The 17,814-nt window shown below is 45.0% G+C and overlaps 1 protein-coding gene across 4 annotated transcripts in view; it reads left to right on the top strand.

Moving 5' to 3' along the window:
• LCORL (ligand dependent nuclear receptor corepressor like) overlaps positions 1 to 17,814 on the top strand; it is a 337,715-nt gene that overhangs the window by 157,162 nt on the left and 162,739 nt on the right. For all 4 annotated transcript variants that reach the window (XM_063921453.1, XM_063921463.1, XM_063921487.1 and 1 more), the window contains exon 2: positions 7,715 to 7,780. In XM_063921453.1, coding sequence (XP_063777523.1) covers positions 7,715 to 7,780 — 66 coding nt within the window. The remainder of the gene's footprint in view (positions 1 to 7,714; positions 7,781 to 17,814) is intronic.

Here is a 17,814-nt window from a genome sequence, read left to right as displayed (position 1 = left end):
ATACGGCCGCCCTGAAGGAATCTGCTCATAGAAAGCAGGAGGCTATCCTGAAATCTATATATACACACACAGGTGTGATACTGAGACCGGCTATAGCTTCAGCCTGGATGTGCAGCGCTGCTGCTGCGTGGTCAGATTCCCTGTCAGAAAATATAGATACCCTAGACAGGGACACTATTTTGCTGAACGTAGAGCATATAAAAGACGCACTTTTATACATGAGGGATGCACAGAGGGATATTTGCCGGCTGGCATCCAAAATTAGTGCAATGTCCATTTCTGCCAGGAGAGGGTTATGGACTCGGCAGTGGACAGGTGATGCAGATTCCAAACGACACATGGAAGTTCTGCCTTATAAGGGTGAGGAATTGTTCGGGGATGGTCTCTCGGACCTCGTTTCCACAGCAACAGCTGGGAAGTCTACATTTTTGCCCCATGTTCCCTCACAACCAAAGAATGCACCGTATTATCAGGTACAGTCCTTTCGGCCCAATAGGGGCAAGTGGGTTAAAGGCGTGTCCTTTCTGCCCAGAGGCAGAGGTAGAGGGAAAAAGCTGCAGCATACAGCCAGTTCCCAGGAGCAAAAGTCCTCCCCCGCTTCCTCTAAGTCCACAGCATGACGCTGGGGCTCCACAGGCAGAGCCAGGTACGGTGGGGGCCCGTCTCAAGCATTTCAGCAATCAGTGGGCTCGCACACGGGTGGATCCCTGGATCCTTCAAATAGTATCTCAGGGGTACAAACTGGAATTCGAGACGTCTCCCCCCCGCCGTTTCCTCAAATCTGCCTTGCCAACCACTCCCTCAGGCAGGGAGGCAGTGTTACAGGCAATTCAAAAGCTGTATTCCCAGCAGGTGATAGTAAAGGTGCCCCTACTTCAACAAGGAAGGGGTTACTATTCCACAATGTTTGTGGTACCGAAACCGGACGGTTCGGTGAGACCCATTTTAAATTTTAAATCCTTGAACACATATATCAAAAAATTCAAGTTCAAGATGGAATCGCTCAGGGCGGTTATTGCAAGCCTGGACGAGGGAGATTACATGGTATCGCTGGACATCAAGGATGCTTACCTACATGTCCCCATTTACCTTCCTCACCAGGAGTACCTCAGGTTTGTGGTACAAGATTGTCATTACCAATTCCAGACGTTGCCGTTCGGTCCCTCCACGGCTCCGAGGGTCTTTACCAAGGTAATGGCGGAAATGATGATACTCCTTCGAAGGAAGGGAGTTTTAATTATCCCGTACTTGGACGATCTCCTGATAAAGGCGAGGTCCAGAGAGCAGTTGTTGGTCGGAGTAGCACTATCTCGGGAAGTGCTACAACAGCACGGCTGGATTCTAAACATTCCAAAGTCACAGCTGGTCCCTACGACACGCCTGCTGTTCCTAGGGATGGTTCTGGACACAGAACAGAGAAAAGTGTTTCTCCCGGAGGAGAAGGCCAAGGAGCTGTCATCTCTAGTCAGAGGCCTCCTAAAACCAAAACAGGTGTCGGTGCATCACTGCACGCGGATCCTGGGAAAAATGATAGCTTCCTACGAAGCGATTCCATTCGGCAGGTTTCATGCAAGAACCTTTCAGTGGGACCTGTTGGACAAGTGGTCCGGATCGCATCTTCAGATGCATCGTCTGATAACCCTGTCTCCAAGGACAAGGGTGTCTCTGCTGTGGTGGCTGCAGAGTGCTCAACTTCAAGAGGGCCGCAGATTCGGCATACAGGACTGGGTCCTGGTGACCACGGATGCCAGCCTTCGAGGCTGGGGAGCAGTCACACAGGGAAGAAACTTCCAAGGACTATGGTCAAGTCAGGAGACTTCCCTGCACATAAATATTCTGGAACTACGGGCCATTTACAATGCCCTAAGTCAGGCAAAACCCCTGCTTTAAAACCAGCCGGTACTGATCCAGTCAGACAACATCACGGCAGTCGCCCATGTAAATCGACAGGGCGGCACAAGAAGCAGGACGGCAATGGCAGAAGCCACAAGGATTCTCCGATGGGCGGAAAATCACGTGTTAACACTGTCAGCAGTGTTCATTCCGGGAGTGGACAACTGGGAAGCAGACTTCCTCAGCAGGCACCACCTCCACCCGGGAGAGTGGGGACTTCATCCAGAAGTCTTTCAAATGATTGTAAACCAGTGGGAAAAACCACAGGTGGACATGATGGCGTCCCGCCTAAACAAAAAGCTAGGAAAATATTGCGCCAGGTCAAGAGACCCGCAGGCGATAGCTGTGGACGCTCTGGTAACACCGTGGGTGTACCGATCGGTTTATGTGTTCCCTCCTCTTCCTCTCATACCAAAGGTACTGAGGATAATAAGGAGAAGAGGAGTAAGAACTATACTCATTGTTCCGGATTGGCCAAGAAGAGCGTGGTATCCGGAACTTCAAGAAATGATGTCAGAGGACCCATGGCCTCTACCGCTCAGACAGGACCTGCTGCAGCAGGGGCCCTGTCTGTTCCAAGACTTACCGCGGCTGCGTTTGACGGCATGGCGGTTGAACACCGGATCCTGAAGGTAAAGGGCATTCCGGAGGAAGTCATTCCTACGCTGATAAAAGCTAGGAAAGAAGTAACCGCGAACCATTATCACCGCATATGGCGAAAATATGTTGCGTGGTGTGAGGCCAGGAAGGCCCCAACGGAAGAATTTCAGCTGGGCCGGTTCCTGCACTTCCTACAGTCAGGGGTGACTATGGGCCTTAAATTGGGTTCCATTAAGGTCCAGATTTCGGCTCTATCGATTTTCTTCCAGAGAGAATTGGCTTCACTACCTGAAGTTCAGACTTTTGTTAAGGGAGTGCTGCATATTCAGCCCCCTTTTGTGCCTCCAGTGGCACCTTGGGATCTCAACGTGGTGTTGGATTTCCTAAAGTCACATTTGTTTGATCCACTGAAAACCGTGGATTTAAAATATCTCACGTGGAAAGTGGTCATGTTGTTGGCCTTGGCTTCGGCCAGGCGTGTTTCAGAATTGGCGGCTTTGTCATGTAAAAGCCCTTATCTGATTTTCCATATGGATAGGGCAGAATTGAGGACTCGTCCCCAGTTTCTCCCCAAAGTGGTATCAGCTTTTCATCTGAACCAACCTATCGTGGTGCCTGCGGCTACGAATGACTTGGAGGCTTCCAAGTTGTTGGATGTAGTCAGGGCCCTAAAAATTTATGTTTCCAGGACAGCTGGAGTCAGGAAGACTGACTCGCTTTTTATCCTGTATGCGCCCAACAGGTTGGGTGCACCTGCTTCTAAGCAGATTATTGCTCGCTGGATCTGTAGTACGATGCAGCTTGCACATTCTGCGGCTGGACTGCCGCATCCTATATCAGTAAAAGCCATTCCACGAGGAAGGTGGGCTCTTCTTGGGCGGCTGCCCGAGGGGTCTCGGCTCTTCAACTTTGCCGAGCTGCTACTTGGTCAGGGGCAAACACGTTTGCTAAATTCTACAAATTTGATACCCTGGCTGAGGAGGACCTTGAGTTCTCTCATTCGGTGCTGCAGAGTCATCCGCACTCTCCCGCCCGTTTGGGAGCTTTGGTATAATCCCCATGGTCCTTACGGAGTCCCCAGCATCCACTTAGGACGTTAACGAAAATAAGAATTTACTCACCTGTAATTCTATTTCTCATAGTCCGTAGTGGATGCTGGGCGCCCATCCCAAGTGCGGATTGTCTGCAATACTTGTATATAGTTATTGCTTAACTAAAGGGTTATTGTTGAGCTATCTGTTGAGAGGCTCAGTTGTTATCATGCTGTTAACTGGGTATTGTATCACGAGTTATACGGTGTGATTGGTGTGGCTGGTATGAGTTTTACCCGGGATTCAAAATCCTTCCTACTTGTGTCAGCTCTTCCTGGCACAGTATCCTAACTGAGGTCTGGAAGAGGGTCTTAGTGGGAGGAGCCAGTGCACACCAGTAGTCTAAAAGCTTTCTTTATAGTTGTGCCCAGTCTCCTGCGGAGCCGCTAATCCCCCATGGTCCTTACGGAGTCCCCAGCATCCACTACGGACTATGAGAAATAGAATTACCGGTGAGTAAATTCTTATTATATATATATATATATATATATATATATATATATATATATATATATATTCTAAAATGGATATTTTACAGCTCGGATGCATTATTTTCTGAGACTGAGCATAATCTTCTATGGTTTTACATGGTAGAGCAGATATTCTCAAACCCGGTTCAGGTGTTAGGTATATCCATGGCTCAGCACAGATGGTTAAATCACATTGACTGAGTTGCTAATTAAGTCACCTGTGGCCAAGCATGGATAAACTTAAAACCTGTACTGTTGGGGTACTTTGAGGATCGCGTTTGAGAACCTCTGTGGTAGAGCCATTTAAGGCCTGATAGAGATGGAAGTAAATCGGGCATGTGTTGCTCCAAAACTACTTGCACAGGAAAATTGTGTATGCTCAGCCGTATTTAGAGTTGTACACCTCTTGAAATGGGACTAGTTTGCTACTGGCTATCATTATCGGTGAGTTCTTGCACCCACCCTACTCTAGGATAAAGATACGCTTCCAGTATCCTCAATAACGTCCAACTCTGTATAGTCTGCAGTTGCATCAGCACGCCCTTACTTAACTTTACCTATGTGAGAACGGCCATTATAACCCAGTTCCACCTCTTTGTACGCTGCTATGGAACCCTTATGGTGCCTTCTGGATAAAAAAATAATGCAATTAAAATGCTCACGACTTTGCGTCACAGCATGGAAACATGGAAAATAAGGATCAAAAAAGTGTCGTCAGTCCCTGTTTGTAGTTATGAATGGAAATAATTGGCATAGTGGGAAAAAAAGTTTGAAGAATGTTTGTGATTTTTAACTTTATCATTAATCTGACTTTAGTAACAAAACAAAAAACCTTAAACAAGTATTCTATTTATTACAGATCTTTTACTTGTACTGTATGTATTTAGGTTCAAAGCGCATGCTGAAATTGAAGCTTCTAGTCTACATTAACATTTCCTGCATGTTATTCCCTGTGTTCCGTTTCATAAATTGACAGAAGGTAATTTTACCTACTGTATGTATGCAGGTATTAAGACATTTCTTGATTCCATGGAAACAGTATTTGTGTCATATACATTATTCATCAGTTCCTATGGAAACACGAGTGATAAGTGGTCAGTTGCTTACAGGTTTCATGGAGCAGTGCATCTAATTCAGATCTATATATTTATTTTTTGTAGTCATAAATTTAGATTTTTTTTGTCCCCTTTTGTCAGTATGCTTACACAATTTTGTATTCACTTCAATTTATCTAGTTCTATAGACGTTTTAGATTGTAAGGCTCAATAAGTTCCAGCCTTCATACTCAAAACCCTTAATAAAGACAGAAATATAAATTCTAACTGTGCAGTAAAAAAAAAAGAAAAAAAAAAAGAGCAAACACTGGCATGACTCAAACCATCGGGTTTTTATGGGTTTTAAACCCACTGCACATTTTTGCCAGTTTAGATTTTTACTCTTAATTTCTGGTTACTGCATCCAGTGATTTGGAAGCCAAACTCGCTGTTTATTTGTAGCAACTTAGAAGAGATTGCCAAATTCGCACTCCATTGCATTTCCCCGCAAGCTTCCAACATTGGCTTGCATAATATATGCAGGCATATATCTGGGATCAGTATGAAATACCTACAGTCAAAATCCTGACACTAATTGACCGACGGCCAAAATCCAGACTAGGTCAAAATACTGACGAGGTTAAAATACCGACAGGACAAAATACAGACATTTAAAATGTCGACAGCTCATAAAGTCGATGCATTGTTTTTTTTGGTGTGTATGTTGACATAGGTTTACTTGGACACCATATAAGTGTACCATGTCCCCTCTGTGCTCGGCACACTATTATATTCCCCCTCCAGGTCCACTGGGATGGTAAAATATGAACAAGTCGGTTTCAATAAAAAAAAAATCATGAAAAACTTGTCGACTTTTGACCTGTCGACATTTTAATTGTCAGGATTTTGATCTTGTTGGGATTTTGCAGTCTGTCAATGGTTGTTGGGATTTTGACCGTAGGTAAATTGACTGCATTCCATATATCTATATCTCTTGTGCAGTTTTGATCATGTACATATATGCATCACACAATTATGAAATGATGTTGTGCCTCTAAATTACTTGGCTTGCTTCTGGCAATACATAAACATTTAAACCTAACATAGATGTTAACACTATTGAGTATTGCAAAAGTTGTCCTCTGCCTAACATTCCTTTGCCATGAAAATGTGTCGTAAATCATGAAGAATGCATCTATTTCATACATCGTACAAATTATAATCAAGCCATTGTTTGGAACAATTGACAGTCCTATGTATTTCCCCCATTGCATTGTTGGTGGTTGTGCTTCTAATAAAAAAAAATTGCCACAAATGTAGTTTTTGTATAGACAAATTGCTAATGTCCTGATTCTATGATTTTTACATTTTGCCCGTTATTCTTATTACATGTACAAACCCAAATATTTAACCCCTATATCACTGTATTCTGTACTATCTGCATAAAATGAGTAGCACATGGTTTAAGTGGGATTGTGGTCCATTTAAAATTATTCTTGTATGCTATTAGCTGGGGTGTTGTTCAAAAGGTCGATGTTGTTTAGGTCAGCCCCAAATGGTCAACATGTGAAAAAGGTTGACACGGAAATGGTCGACACATGAAAAGATTGACACAAGTGTTTTGGGTGTCAAATTGTAGGTTTCAGCACCTGTAACCCCAATTAGTGTACCGCTTCACTCGCCATGCTTCAGGCAAGTTAAGTTGCACCGCTACCGTTACCGATCCCAATCGTAGTTCACGTGGATGATAAAGTATGAATAAGTTCAAATAAAGCAAAGGATTTAAAAAAAAACTTGTGTTGACTATTGCCATGATGACTTTTTGACCATGTGTACTATGTCCATGTTGACCACATGGTGTTGACCTATTGACTGTCGCCCTATCATCCAGATACCCATTAGCTGAAGTATTTCTAGAATACTTGTAGCATGATTCATGTATTTGGAGCAGGTGTTGTATAGTGCATGTTGCTTATTACTGGAATACTGCTAATCTTCATACAAAATAAGGAGGTACACACCAATTCCAGGACAAGATGATTAGTTTAACGTGTGCTGTATATTAGCAGATGCATGCAGTGCTGTGTAGTATTGAGACACTTGGCAGTTGTTATATCTGTGTTGTTTTTGTCATTAATGTGTAAGGTACCACAGTGGTCTGCAGCATTGGACAGTCCCGTGCACTGTATATGGTCACTTTTTGATGGGTGGAAGGCACTCTCAGCGGTTGCAATTATTTTTATGGTAAGCCTTCTCTTAGCATAGAAATAATTGCTCAGCTACAGTCTCTGATTCAAGGAATGGAATGTGAACCATTCAACATGGTTTCCAGCCAGCAATGAAGTACCTAATGCGAATCTAAAATGAGCCCTGGGTCTGTGGGCATTTTTATCTGCGTAGTTCTAAAATAGCTTGCAGAGAGTAATTGATTTATTTCCAGTCACATACAGCATTTGCTACAGTATATGTTGGGTAGAATTAAAATGCATTCAGTAAACCTGAGCAAAACATAACTAATCTCTTGGTTCCATTATCTTATCAGAAATAAGTTGCTTATGTTGCAGTTCACTTTGACCTTCGTTATATTTATCTGGTTTATAAATGAATCCTATTTTTGTATTTTCAGGTTTCGAGAGCATTCTAGAAGGGCTGTATGGACCAGGATTACGTAGAGACCTCAGTTTGTTTGATGGTATTTTATTATTCACTTTAAATGTTTTTTTCGAATGTTGTTATACAGTAGACCAGATAATTTACAATAAATGTAATATGCATTACAGACTGGACAGAGTATACATTTAAAATATAGCATGCAGTTCTTTTTCCCCAGAAAGGTTTATTCATATATTTTTACATGTAATTTATAAACAACATCCCTAATGCAATTTGGTAATAAATACATTTGTGTTGACATAGTAATACTTGCTAATAGGTTTATGCACTTTTTACTACAGCATAATTTGTAAATTTGTTTGATGTTTAATTACACATTAGTGAACTTGCTGCATCGGAAAAATACATTAAATATTGCGACAGTGCATCTACCATTCTTTGTTTGTAGCCTGTAAGTTTTTACAGCCATCTTTGTTCCTAGTAATGTCCATAATGAATCTTTGTTACAGACTAACTGTTAGCAACATACAGTAAATTATATAATCTTACTGAATGTCCATTTTGCACAAGCGGAGTGAGTGTGGAGGGAGACCCCGTACCCTCCCTCTCCTCACAGCTCTCCTTGGCTACCTGGCTTCCAGAGACAGATGGGTGTAAGGGGTAAAGGATAAGACAGAGGCAGAGGATGGGGGCAGATTGAGAGAGAGAGAGATGTTGGGGAAACAATTGAGAGAGATGAGACAGCCAGCCAGGGGGAAGGGTGGTGGACAGAGATGGAAAGGTGGGGGAAGACCGAGGAGTAAAAAAAAGAAAAAAAAAAAAGAAATGGTGATGGAGCTCTTTATAGCTACTTACCAGGCAAATGACTGGCCGTAGAAACTACTAATACTACTACTACGGTCAAAATATCAAATGAGAGGGCGTGGCCTAACAACAGTCCGGGGCAGTCGTGCTTTCCCTGGGCTCCCGCAGACCTCTAATATTGTGGCTCCACAGTGTCCCCAGACTCGCCTCCTCCCTGCGGTGTGTGATCCCCGCCTGTCCCACTCTCAGCGGCGGAGCCAGGAAGCTACTACATCACCTCCGCCGGCTGCTGCCTAGTTGGGACCCCGGAGGACGCGGCCTGTGCTGCCTCCTGTGCTCTGCCGGAAGTGCGCGGTCGGCGCGTAGGTCCGCAATCTGTCTGTATCCGCCACCCCACCCCCCGCGCAGTTCCCGGTGTAGGTTGCTGCCTCTTGCTTCCCACTCTCCCCACCTGTTGTCCGCTCATGTGCAGAAGTATATTGGAGTCATGATATAGAGCTCTTCATGATGTAAGCATGTAACTCGTGACACCCCACCCACGTTGACTATAATCACTTTGCTGTCTCCGCTTGAAGAGTGCCTTCTTTTACTCAACAGTGAGATCCGGTGCGGTTGTGATACTTTAACTTTGGTCAGTGATAAATTTCAACATGCCTTCCAAGAAGACTAAAGGGGTGCTGCCCCCACGTCTGACTTTTCCTACTCCGAAAACGTTGTGTGTGTACTCTCCTCTCCATCCTGTTTAACGGCTTCAGCTTCTCTGGGCAGTTGCTACGTCAATCAATTCCACTGGCTCTCTCACCACACTGGGGGCTGACTGTGACCCAGACGCTCCACTTACGGTTAAGTCACTATGCCAAATTTTATCGGCTTTCAAGTCTGATCTAACCAAGGATTTAATGTCCGCAATCCGGTAAGTTATAACGGACTTGGTTGCTATCGGCGACCACACTGATCATTTGGATAAGAAAATGGAGGAATTGGTCGCCTCTCACAATGATTTGGTATCCTCTCATGACCTCCAGCAATATGAGATTGAGATCCTCAGGAATAAAATGGCGGATTTAGGGGATCAGTCTCGGAGAAATAATATTAAGATCAGAGGAATTCCAGATTCGGTCTCCAACTCTGACTTGGAAAATTATGCGTTGGTCCTCTTCCGTAAATGGCTTCCGACTGCACAGGAAAGAGATTTGCTGATTGACCGCATTCACCGCCTACCTGGCACCGTACCGTCTCAACCTCCTTGCCAAGGGACATGCTTCTTCGAGTCCACTTCTTCACTACCAAAGAGCGTCTCCTTAGAGCCGCAAGAGATGCGGGCGATTCAGACGTCATGGGAGGTGTACAAATTTTCCCGGACTTTTCTGCGCTGACTCTTGCTAAATGGAAGCCTTTGGCGCCTGTCACATTGGCTCTTTGGGATCATGACATACCATACCGCTGGGGGTTCCCAGTGAAGCTCATTGTTACGTACAAAGAATCTTCTTACACTATCTCTTCACTGGACGCTGGGGTGAAGCTGTTGTTGGGACTGGGACATTTCGGTTAAAAAGGCTTCAGGAATTAAGTCGTCTGCAGCCCCCCGCACGGAATGGGCTTCCGCCTGATTGCCTTCTTGCATCGTGTTGGATTTCTCCTCTCTGTACCGGAGGCCTACTGTCCTGAGGTCATTGACCTCCTGTCTCCTTGTGCAGGCCTGGTAGGCTAAGTATAGTAGTTTAATGCATTAAATGTTTCCTATTTTTTTTTCCATATCTTTTCCCTCGTTTTATAAAAAGTGCATCAGTTATTTTTGCTCTTAGCGTCCTCGTGACAACCTTAGGTTGAGTCACTACTGTTTGTATTTCCATGTCTTGATATAGAAATTTTCTATATGCCTTTGTTCATTCACTTGAAGGTGTATTTCGTTGTTTGTTCTATGTTGACAGCTCTGTGATTTCATATATATAGTTTATGTACAATCCCTTAATATTTTCGTGGGTGGGGGTGTTGGGCCACTACACTCCCAGTTTTTTCTTATACTACTGCACACCTGTTTCTACCCCTGCAGTAGTCATGTTGGCCCGATATACCAGGCTTTTTTTTTTTTTTTTCCTGTATCCCTACCTCTTTTTCTCGTCATTCCTTTGTCTTTGTTCTCTTTCCTCCCTCCCTCCCTCTTCTGGATCCTGATGTACACACATCCCAGACATGGCTCTTTTCCTATTCTACAAACTGCGCTATATGTTGGTTTGATGACTCTTTTTTCTTATCAATATACAGTGCCCAGGTTGCTCTCCCTGAATGTTAAGAGGTTACATTCCCCTATTAAACGTAGGTTGGCCCTTTCCTTTTTCCATAAACAAAAAGCCAAGATTGTAGCGTTACAGGAAAACCACTTCTCTTCTATTAGACCGGCAATATTTAAGGATAATTGATATCCTCACGGATACTTTGCTGATGACCTCTTTTAAACGGAATGGAGTTGCCATCTTATTTCGCAGTACGGTGTCCTTTGTCCAACATTCAATGTTAGCTGATGAAAACGGCCGCTATTTAAACCTCACTGGGTTATTAGATGATCAACTGGTCACCCTAGTGGCCGTCTTTGCCCCAAATTCCAATCAGGTCTCTTTTCTCCGTAAAGTATGTGTCTTGATTCAAAATTGTGTCAAAAGTTCTTTAATTATAATGGGGGACTTTTAATTTAGTCCTGAATCCAAAACTGGATAGAGCTGATAGGCCTCAGACAACTAGGTCCTCTTCATCTGCTGGTCCATCCACTGCGTTTGGTCACTTACTAGCTGATTTCGATCTCTATGACATATGGAGAACTCATAACCCTTCAGGACGCGAATATACATTCTATTCCCCGGTCCATAACTCCTACTCCCGAATTGATCTAGTGTTAGGCGATATTGATCTAGTGTTAGGCGATAAATGGACCTTACAACATTCTAAAAACACAGACATTTTCCCCATTATGTGGTCTGATCATGCCCCGATAGTGTGGTCTTTGAATATTGACCATATGATTGTTCCACCCCACCCTTGGCACTTATCTCCCCACCTCTTAACGAATGCATTGTCAAAGCAGATTATCTCTAATAGTATAGATTCCTATATGTCTCATAACTCTCCCCAAGGCACATCCACCTTCAACCATTGGTGCGCCTTTAAGGTCGTTACTAGGGGTGCTGCCATTCAGGCTGGTGCATCCCTCAAAAAATAAACTGCTCAACGGCAAGCAGACCTTGAATCCAGACTGAGGGAATTAGATGCTAAGAATAAGAGCGCACCATCTGCAGCCCTTCGTAAAGAGTTATCTGACATGCGTAGCCAACTGCAAAAACTATTAATGGCCCGAACACAATTAGCATTAAACAGGTTGTGGCAGAAATTCTACCTCTTTGGCAATCGGTCTGGCAAGATGTTAGCACGTCGATTACGTATGCAGAAGGCCAAGAATAGGATTAGCCATGTCTTTACTCCATCTAAAATGAAGGTCTTAATCCCCCGATATATATATCGACCCAGTTTGCCGACTATTGCTGCCATCTTTATAACCTTTCTCAAGACTCTCATACCCCTCAACCCTCACTGTCTTCTATAGCCTCTTTTCTAGATAGTTAACTTACCGTCCCTTTCTCCAGATCAACTGGAGGTGTTAAATGCCCCCTGGACTTCCTCTGAAGTTGAGGTAGCCATAAAGTCCCTTTCTCGGGGCAAAGCTCCTGGCCCTGATGGGTTTATTAATGACTTTTATATAATGTTTTGGGAACCTCTAACGCCCCACCTGACTGTTCTCTTTAATACCATGTCCGCTGTTGGTGCTCTTCCAAAAAACTGTTGGAGGCGCAAATAGTGACGTTACCTAAGCCTGGGAAAGACCCAGCGTATTGTCATAACTATCGCCCGATAGCGTTACTGAACAGGGACATTAAACTCTATGCCAAATTAATTGCTACCCGTATTAATTTTTTTTTTACACTTGCTGATACACCTGGACCAGGTGGGATTTGTCCCTGGTAGACAGGCATCAGACAATACACGTAGGGTGTTTAATCTGATTGAGTCTCTTCCTAAAGATCAAAGCCTTCTTCTGTTGTCCTGTTGTCTTCTGGATCACCTAAACTGGGCCTATATGCATAAAGTGCTTACGAAATTTGGTTTTAAAGATCAAATATTGTCCTCTATCTCTGCTCTATACAGTTCTCCCTTGGCCCGGGTGTTTAGTAATGGTTTTCTATCTGCAGCGTTTCCCATTGCCAACGGTACCAGACAGGGTTGTCCCCTCTCCACTCTGGTGTTTGTTCTGGCAATTGAACCCTTGGCTTCCTTGCTCCGTAGCGATAATGCTTTCCCTGGGGTGACTGTGGGTGTGTCTTCACATAAGTTTTGTTTGTTCACTGATGACGTTCTTTTATTTGTTTCCGATCCATCACAAACACTACCACATCTCCACTTCATTTTAGACCAGTACAGTGCGGCCTCATATTACAAATTGAATGCGACAAAAAACGGATGCCCTTCATATTAATTTTCCGGACTCTCTTGCTTCCCTGCATAGTGCTTACCCTTACAATTGGCGATCAGACTTGATCAGATATTTAGGTGTTCATATCCCATCTGACACATCAAAGGTTTTCGAGGTGAATTTGCCTCCACTTATTCATTTTCTTACCTCCATTTCTAATTCTTGGCTTGCATATAAAATTTCTTGGTTAAGCCGTATGGCAGCCTTTAAAATGACCTTATTACCCAAACTTATGTACATTTTTCATACGATCCCCTATAATTTTCCAAAAAAGGATTTAGCGGGCTATACTGCTGTTCTAATTAAATATATATGGGCCTCTGGTCCACCTAAGTTGGCTCGCTCTAAGATGGTTCTCCCTAAAACTAGTGGTGGTCTAAACCTACCAGATTTGACCTTATATCATGAGGCTTGTGCTTTACCTAAACTAAAGGCCTATTAGGCCCCTAGTCCCAAATTGGGGTGGGTTTGTCTTGCACAGTTCTCTTGTCCCTCTTTCCCCTTGGAAGACTTGTTGAAAATTCTCAAGTCTCTACGTCCTTCCCCACCCAGTACATTTTTGCCCTCTACTCAGGCGTCTTTCAGTGTGGGATAGATTGACTGCTAGACTTCCCTCTCCTTTATTAATGCTCCCAAATATCTCTTTAAAAACGTTAGCCAAACTGATTCCGAATTTAAATTTGTCAAAATGGCTTGTGTGTGGTGTAGAACTGTATTTCGTGACTTGCTGGAAGGGTCAACGTTGTTTTCCTTCTCTGACCTTCAATGCAAATTTAATTTCCCTACCACTGAACTTTTGTCTTATTTCCAGATATTTCATTGGTGGAATCATGTATCTAAACAAGTGAACCCTGTTAATCCCCTGGTAGCTAAAATGTTTACACGTTTTACACAATCCACTTCTACAGGTAACATTACGTTTTGGTATAAAATTCTCATTGATTTAATCCCCGTCTCTAAGGCTTTGTACACACGGTGAGATACTTGCTATGCCCATTTTTTACTTGCGATTTCCCTTGAACTCCCCGGAGCCCAGATAGCACAGATTTTGACTAACTTTTCTTGAGATATGGACTATGTGTGCTTATGATTTTGGCTTATGTGAGATTTTGGCTTATGTGAGATGTCATTGACATGTGAGATGAACTAGATAGTACACCAATCTAGCAAGGATTGACTTGCCTGCACAGTCTATTTTCTCTAACGTCCTAGTGGATGCTGGGGACTCCGAAAGGACCATGGGGAATAGCGGCTCCGCAGAAGACTGGGCACAAAAGTAAAAAGCTTTAGGACTACCTGGTGTGCACTGGCTCCTCCCCCTATGACCCTCCTCCAAGCCTCAGTTAAGATTTTGTGCCCGAACGAGAAGGGTGCAATCTAGGTGGCTCTCCTGAGCTGCTTAGAGTAAAAGTTTAAATAGGTTTTTTTATTTTCAGTGAGACCTGCTGGCAACAGGCTCACTGCATCGAGGGACTAAGGGGAGAAGAAGCGAACTCACCTGCGTGCAGAGTGGATTGGGCTTCTTAGGCTACTGGACATTAGCTCCAGAGGGACGATCACAGGCCCAGCCATGGATGGGTCCCGGAGCCGCGCCGCCGTCCCCCTTACAGAGCCAGAAGACTGAAGAGGTCCGGAAAATCGGCGGCAGAAGACGTCCTGTCTTCACTAAGGTAGCGCACAGCACCGCAGCTGTGCGCCATTGCTCTCAGCACACTTCACACTCCGGTCACTGAGGGTGCAGGGCGCTGGGGGGGGGCGCCCTGAGACGCAATAAAAACACCTTTTTTGGCAAAAAATACATCACATATAGCTCCTGGGCTATATGGATGTATTTAACCCCTGCCTATTTTTACATAAAAAAGCGGGAGAAAGGCCGCCGAAAAAGGGGCGGAGCCTATCTCCTCAGCACACTGGCGCCATTTTTTCCTCACAGCTCCGTTGGAGGAAGGCTCCCTGACTCTCCCCTGCAGTCCTGCACTACAGAAACAGGGTAAAACAAGAGAGGGGGGGCACTAAATTGGCATATAAATATATACAGCAGCTATATTAGGGAAAAACACTTATATAAGGTTATCCCTGTATATATATAGCGCTCTGGTGTGTGCTGGCAAACTCTCCCTCTGTCTCCCCAAAGGGCTAGTGGGGTCCTGTCCTTTATCAGAGCATTCCCTGTGTGTGTGCTGTGTGTCGGTACGTTGTGTCGACATGTATGAGGAGGAAAATGGTGTGGAGGCGGAGCAATTGCCTGTGTTAGTGATGTCACCCCCTAGGGAGTCGACACCTGACTGGATGGTCTTATGGAAAGAATTACGTGATAGTGTCAGCACTTTACAAAAGACGGTTGACGACATGAGACAGCCGGCAAATCAGTTAATACCTGTACAGGCGTCTCAAACACCGTCAGGGGCTCTAAAGCGCCCGTTACCTCAGGTGGTCGACCCAGACACGGACACTGACTCCAGTGTCGACGGTGAGGAAACAAACGTATTTTCCAGTAGGGCCACACGTTACATGATCACGGCAATGAAGGAGGTTTTGAACATTTCTGATACTACAAGTACCACAAAAAAGGGTATTATGTGAGGTGTGAAAAAACTACCCGTAGTTTTTCCCGAATCAGATGAATTAAATGAGGTGTGTGATGAAGCGTGGGTTTCCCCCGATAAAAAACTGCTAATTTCTAAAAAATTATTGGCATTATACCCTTTCCCGCCAGAGGTTAGGGCGCGTTGGGAAACACCCCCTAGCGTAGATAAGGCGCTCACACGCTTATCAAAACAAGTGGCGTTACCGTCTCCTGATACGGCCGCCCTCAAGGAACCAGCTGATAGGAAGCTGGAAAATATCCTTAAAAGTATATACACACATACTGGTATTATACTGCGACCAGCAATCGCCTCAGCCTGGATGTGCAGTGCTGGGGTGGCTTGGTCGGATTCCCTGACTGAAAATATTGATACCCTGGACAGGGACAATATATTATTGACTATAGAGCATTTAAAGGATGCATTTCTATATATGCGAGATGCACAGAGGGATATTTGCACTCTGGCATCAAGAGTAAGTGCGATGTCCATTTCTGCCAGAAGAGGATTATGGACGCGACAGTGGTCAGGGGATGCGGATTCCAAACGGCATATGGAAGTATTGCCGTATAAAGGGGAGGAGTTATTTGGGGTCGGTCTATCGGACCTGGTGGCCACGGCAACGGCTGGAAAATCCACCTTTTTACCCCAAGTCACCTCGCAGCAGAAAAAGATACCGTCTTTTCAGGCTCAGTCCTTTCGTCCCCATAAGGGCAAGCGGGCAAAAGGCCACTCATATCTGCCCCGGGGCAGAGGAAGGGGAAAAAGACTGCAGCAGACAGCCTCTTCCCACGAACAGAAGCCCTCCCCCGCTTCTGCCAAGTCCTCAGCATGACGCTGGGGCCTTACAAGCGGACTCAGGCACGGTGGGGGCCCGTCTCAAGAATTTCAGCGCGCAGTGGGCTCACTCGCAAGTGGACCCCTGGATCCTGCAGGTAGTATCTCAGGGGTACAAATTGGAATTCGAGACGTCTCCCCCTCGCCGGTTCCTGAAGTCTGCTTTACCAACGTCTCCCCCCGACAGGGAGGCGGTATTGGAAGCCATTCACAAGCTGTATTCCCAGCAGGTGATAATCAAGGTACCCCTCCTACAACAGGGAAAGGGGTATTATTCCACGCTGTTTGTGGTACCGAAGCCGGACGGCTCGGTGAGACCCATTTTAAATCTGAAATCCTTGAACACTTACATAAAAAGGTTCAAGTTCAAGATGGAGTCACTCAGAGCAGGGATAGCGAACCTGGAAGAAGGGGACTATATGGTGTCTCTGGACATCAAGGATGCTTACCTCCATGTCCCAATTTGCCCTTCTCACCAAGGGTACCTCAGGTTTGTGGTACAGAACTGTCACTATCAGTTTCAGACGCTGCCGTTTGGATTGTCCACGGCACCCCGGGTCTTTACCAAGGTAATGGCCGAAATGATGATTCTTCTTCGAAGAAAAGGCGTCTTAATTATCCCTTACTTGGATGATCTCCTGATAAGGGCAAGGTCCAGAGAACAGTTAGAGGTCTGAGTAGCACTATCTTAAGTAGTACTACGACAGCACGGATGGATTCTAAATATTCCAAAATCGCAGCTGATTCTGACGACACGTCTGCTGTTCCTAGGGATGATTCTGGACACAGTACAGAAAAAGGTGTTTCTCCCGGAGGAGAAGGCCAAGGAGTTATCCGACCTAGTCAGGAACCTCCTAAGACCAGGCCAAGTGTCAGTACATCAATGCACAAGGGTCCTGGGAAAGATGGTGGCTTCTTACGAAGCGATTCCATTCGGCAGATTCCACGCAAGAACTTTTCAGTGGGATCTGCTGGACAAATGGTCCGGATCGCATCTTCAAATGCATCAGCGGATAACCCCATCTCCAAGGACAAGGGTCTCTCTCCTGTGGTGGTTACAGAGTGCTCATCTCCTAGAGGGCCGCAGATTCGGCATTCAGGATTGGGTCCTGGTGACCACGGATGCCAGCCTGAGAGGCTGGGGAGCAGTCACACAGGGAAGAAATTTCCAGGGCTTGTGGTCAAGCATGGAAACGTCACTTCACATAAATATCCTGGAACTAAGGGCCATTTACAATGCCCTAAGTCAGGCAAGACCTCTGCTTCAGGGTCAGCCGGTGTTGATCCAGTCGGACAACATCACGGCAGTCGCCCACGTAAACAGACAGGGCGGCACAAGAAGCAGGAGGGCAATGATGGAAGTGGCAA

The sequence above is a fragment of the Pseudophryne corroboree genome, chromosome 1, assembly GCF_028390025.1.
Source record: "Pseudophryne corroboree isolate aPseCor3 chromosome 1, aPseCor3.hap2, whole genome shotgun sequence".
Taxonomy (NCBI): domain Eukaryota; kingdom Metazoa; phylum Chordata; class Amphibia; order Anura; family Myobatrachidae; genus Pseudophryne; species Pseudophryne corroboree.
The sequence above is the reverse complement of the archived record's forward strand: the minus strand, read 5'-3'. Positions and strand labels throughout refer to the sequence as shown.